The 17,499-nt window shown below is 39.4% G+C and overlaps 1 protein-coding gene across 2 annotated transcripts in view; it reads left to right on the top strand.

Moving 5' to 3' along the window:
* Nucleotides 1–17,499, top strand: part of begain (brain-enriched guanylate kinase-associated) — a 68,679-nt gene that overhangs the window by 41,054 nt on the left and 10,126 nt on the right. For both annotated transcript variants that reach the window (XM_086094803.1, XM_086094802.1), the window contains exons 3-4: nt 6,282–6,443; nt 8,683–8,749. In XM_086094803.1, the coding sequence (XP_085950929.1) occupies nt 6,282–6,443; nt 8,683–8,749 (229 nt within the window). The remainder of the gene's footprint in view (nt 1–6,281; nt 6,444–8,682; nt 8,750–17,499) is intronic.

Here is a 17,499-nt window from a genome sequence, read left to right as displayed (position 1 = left end):
TCACTCGCGAGTGTTTGTACTCGCTGCGCATACTTGTCGTCTTAATGTGCTCAATAATTGAGGAGAGGGAGCGCGAGGCTGATTTGCATACTGCGCCGCAGCATCCTATCAGGATTTCGGAGAGGATTTAAGACTTGTTTCTCGTCGTGTTTACGTCGCCAAACAGCACCTGAAGTAGCAAGCTGTCGTTTATAACCCCCCCCCCCCCCCCCCCCCCGGGAGATGATACGCACCGCAGGGAGTTGCGCGCACGTGTGCGCGCGAGCACACTTCTTTTGCGATTCAGCAACTATTTGTGTCGTCGTGCTTGGCTCTGCCTCTGGGTCCACGCAGATAAGAGAAGCCATATAGTAAGCGTACGAGCAAGCGCTTCCAGAAACAACCATTGTTTCCCCGGCCGGTGTCGGAGGAAGATTAAAAATAATAATTTGCCGAGCCATTAAGGGAAGGCGACAGGCAAGAAAAATGTGCAACTTGGGTTTGGCGTAGAAGCGCAACGCCGCCACTCTGCGGGAGGAGATAAAAGTAGTGCTGCAGGCGGCGCCGGTTTGCATTCATGTCTTTATGCTTACTTTAGCTGCTCAAGAGAAGACGTGGAAGACTTGCAGGCCATTTTTACTGGGAATGTTCAGAAAAGCAAATCATTTCTCACTCCTTACAGTAAAGTGAAAGGTTCAAATGGTACGAGTATTAGAGAGTAAAATAATATTCGGCCAGTTTTGCCAATTAACTCAGTCACTGCCATAAATTCATAAAAAAAAAGAGGCGATTAATTTTTTTAAATTGTAATTAATCGCACGACTTCACTAGTTAACTCGCGATTAATCACAAATTTCATATCTGTTCTAAATGTACAATAAATAAAATTCTAGGTTTTCATACTCTTGTTAACAAAAGTGGAAAAAAAATGTAAACTAATAGAAATAGTTCAAATACATTTTTGATGTTTATAGCCGTCAATGGCAGTGAATAAATAAAAAAGAAAAAAAGAAAATATTATTAAAAATTCGGGCCGTCAGGCGATTGACGTTTATCGTAATTAATCGCATGACTTCACTATTTAACTCGCGATTAATCACAAATTTAATATCTGTTCTAAATGTATGATAAAAAATTCTAGGTTTTCATACTCTTGTTAACAAAAGCGGAAAAAAATTTAAACTAATATAAATAGTTTAAATTATTTTTTGACGTTTATAGCCGTCAATGGCAGTGAATGAGTTAAATGCTCATATCATCTAACTTCTTAATGAAACAGTAAATGCTGCTCAGTACATATGGCTTTTTGTGTAAATAAATTACAACCTTCGCTATCCTTTTATAAGCCCATTAAGATGCAACATTTGTAAATATATAAATGTGGAAAAGATTTATAGTCATAAGTTGCACAGTTAAGAGAATACGGCAGCATTTTCTAGAAAAAAAAAAGTAATAATGTCACAGAAAAAAAGTTTTTTTAATATTACGAGCTACCAAACAAAATCCCCACGCAGACATAAAAACAAGTCCAAGGGCATTTTTTTTGCCGGAGCCATTGTCAGAGGAAGATTAAAAATAAAAATTTGCGGTGCCATTAAGGAAAGGCGACAGGCCGCGACGTGTTGTACTTGTCGTCCGAGCGCAACGTCGCACTGGGCAAGAGAAGATAAGCGTTCGCGGGCCGCTTGGATTTATGCGTTTGTGCTTACCTGGCTGACAAGACAAGATGTTGTGCTTCTCACTGGGCTAATACTGTAAATCACCGACAGGCAACTAACTGGTGGCCCCCGGGCCACATGTGGCCCCTGCCTTCACTATGAGTGGAGGAAAAAATATTTTGCTGGGGGAGAGGAATTATAAACATTTGCGAAAAATACCCAAACATATAATACATTTTTAGTTTTATTTATTTTTTTATTGTATTTTTTTTAATATTTTTTTGGGCAGTGAGTGGGTTCAGTTTTATTTTTATTTTATTTTTGGTGGAAAATACATATCAGGGGTTATCAGTGTTTTGTTTTTTTTATGATATTTTTTTGCTCAAAATCCACAGCAACCCAGAAAACAACCCAGACAGCTCAGAAGCTTGAGTTACTTTGTCCATCTGTGCCTCGCAGTGACATTCTAGTGAAGACATTTGGAAGCGATTTCCCCGTCATGAGCGATTCCATTTCACTCCCAACTTCTTCCACTGGACAATTTCCGATCACACGGCTCATAAATCGCAGCGGCATAAAGCGAGGCGCGCAACGAGAAAGGTTCACTTGAGGGTCATTTGCTTTTTTTTTTTGACGTCGGCTCTTGGCGGGTTTTGGGGGCTGGCACAAGGCAGCATAACAGATGCACGCGCACGCATTCATCACGGCGCTGATGTATTGAGGAATGACCTCTGAGCTCAGCCAGTCAATAGCTCAATATGTCTGCAGGCTGCGTGCCTCCTTTTCAAGAAACAGGAGAGAAATGTATTTTCTGTCTTGTAATTCATTTGAGGAGGTTAGCTTAGGTCAGCTTCTCTTCTACTTCCTGTCAACAAGTTTTGATATATAATCTGGCTTTTTTTTTTTTTTAAATGATGTCTAGATGTCTGTTCTTTTATTGAGTCTCCCTGTTAATCTTGGTGGCAATGCATAAATCACTTTCAACATAATATATATCCTCGTCAAACATCGCCAGAGAGCCCATTTTTGGGCTTGTGTATTTATACTTAATTTATTACTTTTTTGTTATGTAGTTAAATCCCTTGGATTATTTCTTTTTTGGGACATATTCCTTGAAATATTACAACTTTATTCATACAAATTGACTACTTTCTCCTCAAAATATCACAACTTTATTCTCCTATATGTATTACTTTTTCCTCTCATAATACGACATTTTTAATCACAAAATTATGACTTTTTTATGATATTATGACTTCTAGTTTGACTTCTCTTTTAAAAACTTTATTCTAACAAGATTATTTCTTATTTCTGTCTCCTTCGCTTTCTTGTGGTTAAAATACCCTCTCCTTTTCCAAACATTTGAACAAAACCATGAAATAATTTTTATGGACTACATTCTCAAAAAACTACTTCTTCCCTTGACTTGTAAAATTATGACTTTTTCTTCATAATGACTTTCCTGACATTATTACAATTCCACCCTGAAATATTACAACTTTATTCTAATTTCCGTATCTTATTTTTATCTTTGCCAAATATTACAATATCTGAAATGATTGACTTCTTTTGTTTAGATTTTTTATCCAGCTATATTTTCATAAAAAAAAAATCTTCTTTACTTTCTGTTCATAAAATACCATCTCCTTATGCCAAAATTTTAAAACAGAACCATAAAATTATTTTTTTCCACATATTATGACTTTATTTTCATAAAACTATGAGGTTGTCCTCAAAAAGTTCATACTGTGTCTTGATTTATTTTCTTTTAATGATGATCATTATTATTATTATTATTATAAAATGAGGACTTATTTTACAGTTTTGCTCACTATATTATTTTAACAAATAACAACAACAACAAAAAAGCATTCTAATATTTTTGTTGTCTTTCAGTATAGCCCAAATCTAAAAAAATCCAATTTGTTCACTAAAAGTATTTTTTTTTAGCTATGAAGTAGTTCCATACCGCTTTTTTCAGACCACTATCAGTACGAGTATTCGCTTTGAGTACTCACCGATACCGAGTATCGATACCTTGAGTACTTTTGCTATATAAAATTTCCCTTAACACAATGACAAAAAAATTGCAACAAAGACTCTGACGTAGATGATGATTACCCGATGCCAACCGAGGACGACTTACTCAATGTCAGATTTATTTGCCTTAAAAAGTATCTGTGACTGGTATCGTCAGCCTTCACTAGTACTCGGTACCTTAAAATAAGGCCAGTATCAGCACGATACGATACCCGGTATCAGTACTCGCCCAAGCCTACTATTACATAGCGGATGTTTAGTAGATTAAAATGTTTTTTAAAGGCTTTGAAATGTTTTGGATATGAACATTTTGAATGGAAAATAAATAGGAAAATGTCTCCTGATTCGCAGCCGCCACTGTGCTCTATTAGTTCTGCTTTTCCGAACGCACACAAACCAAGACAAATCTTCTTTGCTCAGCAAAACAGAATGTCCCGCCAAATGTGTGCCGCCTCAAAAGCAGTTTTTGTTTGTTTCCCTTCTCTGCTCTCTCGCCAGGGTCATCGCAGATAGCCAACTCCTGTCTGCCTCCCCGGGCAAAACTTAAAGAGATTTGCTTTACGGTTAGAGTTCAATCTTGGCAGCAGCAGCTTATGTCACGCACGTGAGCCGAGGCAGACACAAAAAGCTATGAAAAAGATATACATTGGCAAAACAGCCCTCAAAAGCCAGAGAAATGGTTGCAAACATCAAAAAAGAAGGTAAGACGAGTCAACATGTTCCTCATTACTGCGAGGGGGGATCCATTTCATTCACAGGGACTAATGGGAATTAATTCACTGTGTGTGTGCCGCCGCCATTAAAAAGCCATTCAACGCTAATGTGGCGTCTTTTCATAGCCATTTGTCATCCTCGCCTCTCGTCGCGCAACGTCAAAGGCCGCTCGCGCCGACTTCATTGAAGCAAATTCAACAGACGCCGCTCGCAGCTGCTGGAGTGCTTTACATTATTGCAGTTGTGTCTCAACCATGTGGCAGGTTTAATGAGAAATTTAGTTTTTTTTTTGGTCCCTTTTTTATGAGGAACTATATATTTTTTTACTGGTACATAAATACGTTCAAATAAATCACTGTGCACTTACATTTTGTGGTGTCCTCATCGGCATTTATATTTTTCATAATTTTCAGAATGATATGGAACATTTTACATGTCCCTGAAGATGCTGTCCACCCTGTCATTATGGGGCAACTGCCACTTTTCAGTGACATCACCATATCATTGAGTAAATATTTACACACCTTTCATCATTTTCATCATATAGAGTGTGTTGTTGGATGCTGCTGTCAATCATAGCGTGTCCACTCTGTCGTGAAATAAGGACCGGCTTCAGAAACACTTAAAACATTCGAAATATATTGGTTAAGAAGTACGCAGTCAGCTTGCTAAATGAATCAAGGACCTCCGTGTGCTCATTAAATGCTAACACTAGCCAAACATGTCCACCCTGTCATTGTCCAGCCTGTCAGCAAGCTGACATATTTTTCTGTTTGCTACAGTACAGTCTGCTTGTGTTTATTTATTTTTGAAGTATGGGAGCTTGCTCAGTAAGCGCTGTGATAAGTGCAGTGTGAAAAGGCCTCAAGCCTTGAGCGAGATCTGCACTCCCCGAGTCTCTGTTGTGTGGAAATACACTGCGTGAAGTGTTTGTATGTGGTCCCCTAAAGTAATTAAATAATACAATAAATATTGGACAGTTCTCAGTATGATGCAGTACAATAATAAACACATTGTTAACTCATTCACTGCCATTGACGGCTATAGACGTCAAAAATTCATTTAAACTATTTCTATTAGCTTAACATTTTTTCCCCCACTTTTGCTAACAAAAGTATGAAAACCTACAAAAAAATATTGTAAATTTAGAACAGATATAAAATTTGTGATTAATCGTTAGTTAACTAGTGAAGTCATGTGATGAATTACAATTTAAAAATGTAATCGCCTGACGGGCCTAATTTTAAAAAAATATAAAAAAATAAGGGCCGTTTAATCGTAATTAATCACATGATAATTTTATAAATGTACATTAAATTTTTTTATAAGTTTTCATAAAAAAATGAAACAAAAAAATTGTTAAACTAATAGAAATAGTTCACATGAATTTTTGACATCTATAGTCGTCAATGGCAGTGAATGAGTTAATAACCTTTCCGATAGGGTTCATAAAAATAGAAAAAGACAGCGAGAGCATTTCAATCGTTGTAAATGCACAATGTTTGATACGGTGTTCATATAGGATCTCATCAGGTTCTGCAGGTGTACCTAATGACCAGAAAGTGGTGATCTTTACGATTTGCATCGGGCCAGTCAGACTATTTTCGATTGTAGAAGAAACTCAGCAAGAGGGTTGTTGCACTTGAAATCACCATTACACTTCTGGGACTTTTGTTTCCCAGCACTGCTCCCTCCCCGTGAATGGTTCCTGATTAGTATTCCTCGCCCATCCATCTCCCGCATGGTACCTCTCTCGCTGGTCTCACTCCCAGGCTGAATTACACACCATCCGCAAACGCGCACACACCTTCATGTTCACTCCACCTGCTCTTTTTCTGCGTGGCTCAATGAACAACTTCCTAACTCCCCGCTAACGCTTTGTCCTCTCAGCTCTTTCCACGACCACAAGGAGGACCTCCGCAAGCGCCTGTCGTACACCGCGCACAAGCTAGAGATGGTGGAGAGCGAGTTCGACTCCACCCGCCAGTACCTGGAGACGGAACTGCGGCGGGCCCAGGAAGAGCTGGAGAAGTTTACGGAGAAGCTGCGCAGGTGCGTGCAAGTATCGGAGGATTAGAAGGAGGCCCTCCAAAAAACATCTTGTTTTTCGTGTTAGGCTAATCTAGCTTTAAGTGACACAAATAACAAAGAACTTAATTAAAAAAATTATATTTTAAATTATTGTAAGCCACTGTAACAGTATACAGAGTTTGAATGTTAACGTTTTAAAATGTTTGATGAAAATGTGTGCTTCAAATTTAAATACAAGAGGTTGTTTAAAGCAATGGTAGTTATTACAAAAAACGGCCAGCAGGTGGCAGAAAAGTATAAGAGATCAACCAGGGCCATGCTGCGACAAGCTCTTTTCCCCAGTGTTTTAAACAGATTTGTGAATAATGATGAAACTTAGCTATATTCTAATGCTAATTGCTGGAAAACGGAACCAGATACAAATACAGTTTTTTTCCCCCTGATAAAAGAAGAGACTCTAATCTTTCTTTGGGTAGTTTCCATGTTTTTATAGCAATAGAACAGAATATTCTGTGGGCCTTGCAAAATCAGTCAAAATCTAGTAAAACAGCCGGGAGCGAAGGGGGTTGCTTCAGTGAAAATGGCTGGGAGTGAATGAGTTAACAAGCTAACAGCAACATTATGCCCATTCGTTTAATGTAGTAATTATTTCACGTACCGCTAAAGGGAACCCTTATACCACCAGGGTTACTTTTCAGGCATCAACCCTCAAGTCACACCTAAATATGGTCTGAAATGGTGAGTTTATAATTGAGCCAACCAAGTAGTAATGCTTTTAAAAGGAAATACTGTTAAAAACAATACGGTGGTGGCAGTCAACTAAATTCCACTCACTTTACAATAAGCAGCAGTTTGGCAGATTGTGAAAAATTCACCCAAAATGAGGCTTACTGTCAAACTAAGCATAACATAAAGAGACTTACACACTATATATATATAAAACAACAAAAGAAGGGACCATAATGCTAATATATAATAGGAAAAGCCATTGGCATGCTATTGCTAATGGTTAGCATAAAAAACAAAAAAAAGCAATTCCTTTTTTCAATATATAAACATAATTTCAGATCTGATGATTTAGTATTTGGGTCAACCAGTGAGACGGAATATACTGTATTGTGTTTGACTTCAAAAGGTGCTTTATGTCAGGGGACTTGCTACATTTCATTTCATTGAAGTATAAAGTCTTAAGTAGAGGAAGTCAGGATAAGAGCTTTCGCCGCCGGCTGTAAATTAAATTTAGCAACATGACGGTATCATCGGGGGGGGGGGGGGGGGGGAGAAATAATATTATACGGTTTAATCTTCCATCAACAAGGAGCACTAAGAGTCTCGCAGTCGCACCTCTTAATGCTCGTCGCAAATGAGAACTCAGTGCCGTAATGGCCGCTCTCGCCGCACTTGTTTGATCTCCATCAATTTAGTATCGACACCTCGTTCCCGCCCGACCGCCCCGTTGTGTTCATTTACTGGCCTCAAACCCCTCTCAGGTTGTTATTATTGCGCCGTCTTTGTCAATGGCTGATTCATGGATTCATAAATAACACCATGGTACATAAAGAAGCGGGGGCGAGCGAGAGGGCGGCGTGGTAAGGAAGTCGTGTGGTGGTAAGTGTGGCCCCTCTTCTTCCATTTTGGTGACTTTTCAAAAGCCAAAATATTTTTAAATCATCAAATGTTCATATGGGGACCAAAATAAGAAGTTAATTTAGTCATTATATAATTTGTATGACGGCGTATTAGGGCCACGTATAAATACTGTATAATGGGTAGGTGGGAGGGGAAAAAAACCACACGCACTTTATAATGTCAGTATTTCAATATTATATCTTAATATTTATATATAAAGTCTGAGGGTTTTTTCTCGCAAATCTGCCTCTTTATAAAAGGTGCAAATTTACGAGTTTTTTTTCTTAGAAATTTGCCACTCTTTATAAAGACTGTTTGTTTGTTTTTTTTAGATAAAAGAAAACAAAGCTCAAGCGCTCTGCACAAGCTTACTGATGTCTGCTGATTAAATATTTACACATTCTTCCCCCGTCCGTACTTGAGCAAAGCATCAATTCACTTTACATCTCAAATCTGAGTCAATAATGCAGCATATGCCACAAATCGCACCCACTGAAACTCTGCAATTGAAGTAGTGCCTTTGTAAAAATTTTTTTTAATGTATTTACAGAAGTGGGGCAGCGCTATTAGATCTTCATATGTTGTGCTTTGCATTCTAATACGGCGCAATTGTTTTTGCTTGTTTATTCAGGATCCAGAGCAGCTATGCGGCCCTGCAGAGGATCAATCAGGATTTGGAGGACAAGATGCACAGGACGGTAAGAGACTGACAATGTTTGCGTTCCTTACATCAGAACCTTCTGGAAGAATGTTTTCGTGTAGGTAGGTACGATAGAAACGGTGTCCTTGTTACTTCAATACGAGTGGAGCTCATAGTAAAGATGATTCTGATTCCGACATTTGTGAAATTGCTTAGTTGCTCCGTCAATGCGACAGCATAGTCGAATAAACGTATTTGATGGCTTTTCTCATACTCAAATACTTCAAATTTTCAGGCATGCTAACGTAGGTAAACGTTGACAACAAAATTGAATGGGACGTTCCCTCATTTGGTTTGAAGCCGCCATTTTAGTTTCATTTTAGCCATTTAGAGGTGGCGAATCTGTAATAACTTAGCTTTGGAGGCAGCGTAAAAAAGAAAAAAAGAAAAAAAAGAAAAAAGTCATGTCTTGTAGGCCCACATCGCAAAACCTTTAACCAGTGTAATGACATCTAGTGGTGATAGGTGATATTGCAACTTAAAACTACGGTCAATCCTGCATATTCAACTGTGCATAATTGTGGATTTTTTTATTTTTTCCCCCCACGATATCTAAAAATCGATATTGAATGTTTATCAGCGTTTTTTTTTTTTTTTTTTTAAGAATTCTTTGTGTTTGTATTTTCTTTTTCCAAAAACCTTTTCCAGTACTATTTTATATTATTATTATTAATCAAGGGGCCACTAAGATTGTGCTTTGTTGGCCTCATGTCCATCCGTGGACGAGACAGATGGGCGACACTATATTTAAAAAATTGCTTTTTATTATTGCATATTGATTGAGAATACTAGCAAATTTTAATGACTCCCAATAAAAATAATAATAATTAATAAAATAAAAACGAATTCAGCTCTAGAAGTTAGTGGCTTGATCAAACCTCTTGCATTAAAATGAGCATATTTTTCATGCACGCGGTGTTTTTTACTGATGCAGACGACATAAGTACAGACGGCACGCGTACCAATAAGGTTGTCTGCATTTAATATTTAACAAGTGTATAATCCTCATTGCTTCTTACCAACTATTCTCACGAAGACTCGCGCTCATAAAAGATGCATGAAGGTCATGCGGATTTGTGAACTCGAGTGTGTGCGCGCGCACGCGCGTGTGTGTGTGTGTGTGTGTGTGTGTGTGTGTGTGTTGCCGCACGGACTAAATACAATCCAACAGTTTATAACCCAAAGTTTGACCTCCAACGGTGCACTTATTTCCGCTGCATTTACGAGAAAGACATTAAGTGGGCTTTTGTGGGATGTACTGTACTGTTTTCCCCAGTTGTTAAACACAGCCAGTCAATATAAAACTTGTTAAATCCAACAGAATTAATGAGGCCTCGCCATGTTAAAAATAACAGCAGGTTACAAAAATCTGTTTTTTGGGTGGGGGGCGGGGGTGATAAAACACCTCACCCTCCCATATCTCGCTGTGAGAAACATTCACAAGATTAGGTACACTTGCTAATGACATCGAGTGAAACAGCTGTATCCAAATTCTGTTTATGAAGATAATCATGTTCAGTTTTACCTCTCAGCATGATGCAGTGCAGTTGCACTACAGACACGATAATGAACACACTGCTGGTTTCTGATGCTTGCTTTTCCATTTCAAACGGGCACTGCCCCAGCAGTTGCAAAAACCACAAAGCAGTGAACACAGCAGTCCAGACAGGCCAAAATGAAAGGGTTGCAACACGGAATGCTAATGTTAGCATGTGCTTAAAATAAAATCTTTGCAATATGTTGCATGCGCCCTCACTAGTCGAAACACGGCATTCTGATTAAATATTACATTTGTGGAGCTAAGCAGCAAAAACCGCCTGTCCCCCCCCCCCCCCCCCCCCCCGATCTCAGGGGGCGGCCATTTTGTCACTTGCCATCAACTGAAAATGACATCACAGTTGCTTAGGGCTCAGGTTACCTGTATTCCGAGTTTGGTCATGTGGCGTTCACAAGCTGAGCCGCGATTGGTCGCGACCTGAGCAACTGTGATGTCATTTTTAGTCGATGGTAAGTGGCAAAATGGCCGCCAGCTGAGACAGACAGATGAAGAGATTCGCAAAAGGAGCAAAAACATCAACCTTAAACATTTCTTGACTATAATATATGTAACCTCACTAGCATAAACATGACATTCCGATTAATATTACATTTGTGGAATTATGAAGAGTTATGAAAAATCTAGCCGTTTTTATCCATCTGAGGGGGCGGCCATTTTGCTGTCAACTGAAGATGACATCAAAGCTGCTCAGGGCTCAAGCAACGACCAATCACAGCTCACCTGTTTTTTTGAAGCTCAGCTGTAACTGGTTGTTGCCTGAGACCTGAGTAACTGTGATGTCATTTTCACTCGGCAGCAAGTGGCAAAATGGCCGCCCCCTGAAATGGATAAAAACGACTCATATTCTACTAGTGCAATATTAACCAGAATACCGTATTTATTTAGTGGGGCTGCATAGAACATATAATTGTCAAGATTTTTTTTTGGGGGGGGGGGGGGCTTCCCCTTTAAACACATTAACAGAACACTATATACAAAAAGTTAAAATAAATAAAGTCTTAGAAATCTATTACAGCTAACTGCTGCTCCGCTCACCTGCGCCACAGCCATCCAATCACATCTTGAGGAGCGTTTTAACCTCAACAAGCTTAAGAAGCTATCAGTGCAAATGATGAGCTGGGGCCCCTACAAGGCTCGGTCCATCCGTGCGACTCCAGCGTCTCGATTAAAGTGGATCGTAATCTCATCACGAGTCTGATCCGCGCGGGGCTCGGCGGCCCCCGCCACACACACTGTGATGGAAAGGGACTGTGGGAAAATGATTAGCTGGTCGCGAGAATATTGACCCACGACAAGCTAAACGGGCTAACAGGGAGGAGGAGGAGGGGGTGGGGGGGTATCATCTGATTTGTCCGGGCTTTCATGTCTGAATTCGATGGAGTCCGCCTTGTTAATGGCTTGTCAAAGAAGCAACACGGGTCGATCGGATTTGCCAGGTTGTCATAGCAACGCATCTTTGGATATAGTCATTCATTTGAGCCAGTAAAAATCACAAATAAGTGGATTTGTGAATCGGTGAATGCACCAATAGGCGGCGGATTTTCTGTACAGCCAAAGCAAAAATAATCATTCCAAAATCGCAAGAGCATCACAAAAGTGTACAGACGCCGCTGTGGTTTGTGCTATCCTGAAGCAATCCTTCTTGTCGCGTCAAGAATAATAGCCTGCTCCCATCATGGCCCATTCATCTACACTGTCACACACACATAATTACATTCCAGTCAGGTGAACACTGTCATCTTTTCACAGCACCTGTCTGAAACAGTGTTCACTTTTTTTTTTTCTCTCTTTTGGTTTGATGTCACGCCACGCAAAAAGCATCGCACGAGGCGGGGATGTGTTCCTTTGCAAAAGGTGTCCTCCGCGGAAGGCAAGATGAAATCACGGGCGTAATTAAGAGAGGACCGAGAGAGCGGACAAGGTCGGCCAAGGAGTTGCGATGCTTGTCACGGTGAGGTGACGAAAAGCACTTGTGATGACACTGCAAGGATTCAGATTGAGACGAAGATGGATCGCGAATGGATGAATGTGCCTCATAAAGCAGGTGTGAAGCAAGCAAACTGGTCAATGCTAACACTAATGCTGCATTCGAGGAGGGTCGGAAGTCGGATATATCGGAGTTGTTTTTTCCCAGTTCTGCCCTGAAAGCGTTTTGAGGCAAAAGTAAACAACTAAAATGGCGGATAGTGATATGTAGCTTTTATTTTGGTCCTCAAAACTAATTTTGACCTACAGCAAACTTACCTTCTCGCAATTTTGCTTCATTAATTGCTTTTATCGTAATTCATAAGCATTCCATACAGTTCAGTAGTTCGCCGTACAATTTCATGCAGGAAGTTACCGGCACACTGTCACGTACATTGTGTTACGTGAAGTTATGTTGGATATTTATGAATGAAGAAAGCTATCTAGTTTTTTACTCGAGTAAATTGTGTTTTACCATTCACGGTCTGTGTTTCCAAAGGGGTCGCCATTATTGAGTGACGTCACTTGTAGTCCGTCGGTAAAGTCGGGGTCCTTTTTTCACCCGACTTTGCAAGTGGGATTTCCGAGTTCAAGGGGGCGTTCCCGTACAGGCTTCCTGATTTGAACTCGGAAATGCCCGACTTCCGACCATCCTCGAATGCAGCATAAGCTACAGTAAAAGGATTTGAACATATGCAAAAAAAAAAAAGTTTTCCTTAGCATTTAGCTTTCACTAAGCTAGCAAATAACACGAGTAAGAGGCCATCTGTCACTTAAAGTTAAATTATACTGTAAAACTGACACAAAAAAAGAGAATTAAATATTGTATATTTCAACACAAACCATACAATTAGCTTAATGCTAACACATAATGCAAAACGGCGTAGACAGGCTAGTAGAAATTAACATATGGGTTCAAGATGGTCAAGGATTTTACCAGACTCAACACAGTTACCGGTAATTTATTTAAAAAACAAAACAAATATTTATTCTTTATTATCATTTACTATTATCTACAATTTAGGGCATCTATAATTTAGTACATACATCGATCATAGAAAGCTTTCTGCAATGGTCCCACTACATAATATTTTCAACTTAAATCAAAGTTATGAGGCTAACAATTAGCCATCTAAATAAAAACAAAAAAAGGCTACCCAGCCACACAATATAAGGAAACTGTATATCTGATATATACAATTAGTTGTTTTTTTTTCCAGGTCATACCACATGATGTCCAAATATGACCACTACATACTAGTTGCTAAAAGGGTAACTTTCTCACATAGAGACAGTACAAAGTAAACCTGATAGCTGCTCTATTGGCTGTCTTATGAACGATACAAACTCCTGTCTTAAAAAACAACACACTTTTGACTAGTTTTTTACATGAACCACAGAAAAAGACCCCCCCCCCCCCCCCCCCCAGAACGACTCAGTTCTTTGTGTGTTGGGTAGGAGCTATTTTGAGACAACCCTTGTATTGGTTTACCTCAAGTTGTGTCTGATAAGAAATAATCACTCTTTAAACAATGCCGATGCGATAGCTGAGAGGTAATCTTTGCATTATTTAAAGCCCTTTCTTCAAACACAACAATGTGAATTATGAATGCAACGCACAACAGCAATAATAAAACTGCCACACCAATTTACCCCCCCCGTCCAAAAAATGCACAGAAGCGAGCAGCTTGTGAAAGGAGCTGTCCACGGTGCTGCACATAATTGTTTCCCCCGTAATCCTCCTAAGAGTCTTTGGCAGGGTCGTCCAACTAACTGCCGCTCGGCCACTGGCAGGAAATCAAAGTCTCACTCCTCCTAATAAGATTATTGTTCACCTCATTGGGGAGTCGCACAACATTGTCCCGCAATGGACGGTATTCAAGTAGTGTGCATCTGCTGGAAAATAAATAAATAAATAAATAAACAAACACTGTCTGCATGGAGATGCCAAAAACAAAATGGGGAGGGGTGATTTGTAGTGCACGTTGTGTGCTGAAAACAAATGGAAACCTTTGGCTGTTGCCATGCACTTCATCATTGCCGAGTAGTGAAAGGCTATTTTTAACCAAGTGAAAGAAAGCCAACGTTAACATTCTATGGACATTTTGTCGGCGGCTGGCCGTGCAATTGCTCCGTGGACCTTCAATGGGGACTTTTAATCCACTTCAGAATCAACATTTAGGTGATAACATGGTACTCACCAGAGATGCTGATTATAACAGATCGCTACAGACATGTTTTGATCAAAGTTTTGCTCTGACCTACCAATCAGAAGACGGAAAAGTTCTGATGTCATTGAGTGAAAGAGGCTGCAGTAAAAGAAATGAAGAACGCAACAGTTTATTGCAAGTAAGGGTTATGCCGCCGAAAGGTTTGGAATCACAATGACCACGGCGAGGATGGCTCGGTGCTGAAAAAGTCAGAGACCTTGGCAGGAGCTGACATCGGCATTTTTCCTCTGATCAACTAGAACGTCTCCATCAGCTTTATGGACAGCTGCTTGGCACACATACGTGATGCAGTTAATCCATCACATTTCGCATCTCTTTCACTAGACTCTGTCACACGCTGCACTTTCTCAGCCAATCATATCAACCAATGTAAAGCGCCGCACAGGCACATTTCTTGGAGCCTCCAAAGTGGAACAAATCCGAGGTCAACCACACAAAATATTCCTGGAACATAATATAATAGTATATAGCCTAACAAATAAATCATGGTTAATTACAGTATTTATAATTGTGTTCATTGTACATATATACTGTATATATATATATATATATATATATATATTTTTTTTTTTATGAGTATGAAATATTTGATTTTTTTTTTAAACTGACTATTTGTCATATTTTACATACATTTTTGAACTTTTTCTACTATGACTGACCTGGGCTGTTAATAATTGAAAAAAATATATAGAATGTTGTCCGAGAGCACAACAGTTTACCCACCCCTTATTATATATAAAGAATTAACTCCACAAACTCTCTCTCTTTTTGTATGATTCAAGTAAAAAAGCACCAGTAAAAAGTGTACCGATAACATGAGGAGGGAAAAAAACATAAATAGAGCAAGAAAGGGCCTTGCTGTTGACTACAATGTGAGTGCTATATATCACAACATTATTTTCACCAAGCTAATGCTACCAAAAGCACAATAGCTAACGACTATGGTTGAGAGCTGAGCCAATCGCAGGGCACCTGTAGACAAACATTTATGCACACCTATTTGGAGGACCAAAACTGCCAAAATTAAAAAAATAAATAAATGACTAAATAAATAAATAAATGAATGAATAAAAGTGAAAATATAAAGGGGTATAAAAAATATATAATCCAAATATATATATATATATACACACACACACATTTGTATTTATTTTTGTATTTAATTTTTTAATTATATTTTTATATCCATTTATTTTCACTTTTATTCATTTATTTCGCAGTTTTACACTTCTTCACAATTTAGCAACCCATGAATAACCTATCATGCATGTTGTTGGAAAGTGGTTGGTCTCAAACAATACAAAACTTTTAGTTTTTGTTTCCACAGAGGTGAGATTTGATCTGAAAATCCTCTTTAATGAGGAAAGAACAGTTTTTCTTTTTTTTGTGTGTGTGTGGATTTTTTTTTGTTTTTTGTTTTGCACTCCTCCGTGAAGTCTCCGGTAATTGCATCTCACGAGATTTGGACTTCATTTGTGGTCCGGTGAAAAGGCAGAATCTCAAGCGGAATACGTGAAAGCACCGGAGGTGACAGACTTTTTGGATCCACTTCACTTTTCAACACTTCTTCCATAAAGCCAAAACAAGCTGTGTGTTGTGTTCTGTTTGTATGAGTGTGCAAGAGGCTTGTGGGGATGCGCGCTGGCAGGTTAGTAGTTATCTTGGTGCGGAGAGGACATTTGCATATTTGGGCTGTCAGCAGTGAGTCTCTGAAGCCGCCGTGTGTTTGGGAAACAAAGCACCCCCCAGGCCAATCTCCCTCAAATATGAATACAGTATTTGCATATCAACTTTTTGGGGCGGAAGGGAGGGATTTGGCTCCCGACTGATAACGAAGTCTTTGTGACAACGTGCCACGGCGACAAGAGGCGAGAGTGCAAATCAGCAGCTGTGACTCCTCTGTAGGCCGTGACATCTAATTAATACAAATACACACATTTGCGGCAAAGTACAAGAGGAGATGGCGTTGATTATTGTTTTGAATGGATGCCACACAGGGCAGAATTACTTTTTTGTTACAAACATTTGAATCTTTTAAATAATGCACAATTAACACTAAATGAGCCTATGAAAATGAGCCTATTCACAACTTTTGCGAAGGAACCTATCTGTTATTTGCTGAAAAACTCTCATACTCACTGTTTATGGGCTCAAGACAAAGCCAGTTCAAATGTAAAAATAGTGCTTTGGCACCATCTTGGTGGCAAGTATCTAAATTGAACTGAGGGGAGGACTTTCAGTTGGGCAGGTCATAGCCTTGTCCAATTGTAAAAATAAAAAATAAAAAAGGGTTTTGCCGCCATCTTGTGGCATCTATAGGTAATTGCTAACTTGTTTGTGTGAGCGTCAGTAAATCTGAGATTTTCGCTATTCTCATCTGTTTTCGCTAATTGTGGATTATGTATGCTCAGTGGTCATTCCGACTACATATCACATCAAACTGCAGTTCACAGTTAGAGAACACACTATGTGTCTCTATTGTAGGACACACATACAGCGACTGCAATAATACATCACATGACAAAGAGAAGAAGGCGCAACAACACGTTTGAGCTGCACGGAAATGTACAACATGGTCGACGCCCGCCACGAGTGAATCCTCCAGTAATGAGCTCGAGAGAGTGTCTGCTTGTTTGCGGCTGATTAATGACACCGTACCAGGATTGGATTTGAATATCAATGGCGCTCTATTGCTTAAACTGACATTAATTGCAACCTATTAGATTGACTGTGCACTCGTATACTTGCAGACAATCGACTCCGTTGAGGAGGAGAGAATGGAGAGCCGTTGTCTGTTGGGAGTGTGTGACAGGATTTACAATTGATAGGCGCGCGTGTGTGTGTGTGTGTGTTCATACAGTAAGACGTCTCAACCAAATAGGCTTCATTAGTTGATGTACAAGGCTGCTTCTAGCTATATAACTTGCGATCCTCCAAGTTAGAGGCACGTCCCAATTCATGGTTTGGTGTCACTCTTCTGGGATGCAAAATGAC

Source organism: Leptonotus elevatus, chromosome 14 (genome assembly GCF_054856555.1).
Source record: "Leptonotus elevatus isolate MCC_2025b chromosome 14, RoL_Lele_1.0, whole genome shotgun sequence".
NCBI classification, from domain to species: Eukaryota; Metazoa; Chordata; class Actinopteri; order Syngnathiformes; family Syngnathidae; genus Leptonotus; species Leptonotus elevatus.
The sequence above is the reverse complement of the archived record's forward strand: the minus strand, read 5'-3'. Positions and strand labels throughout refer to the sequence as shown.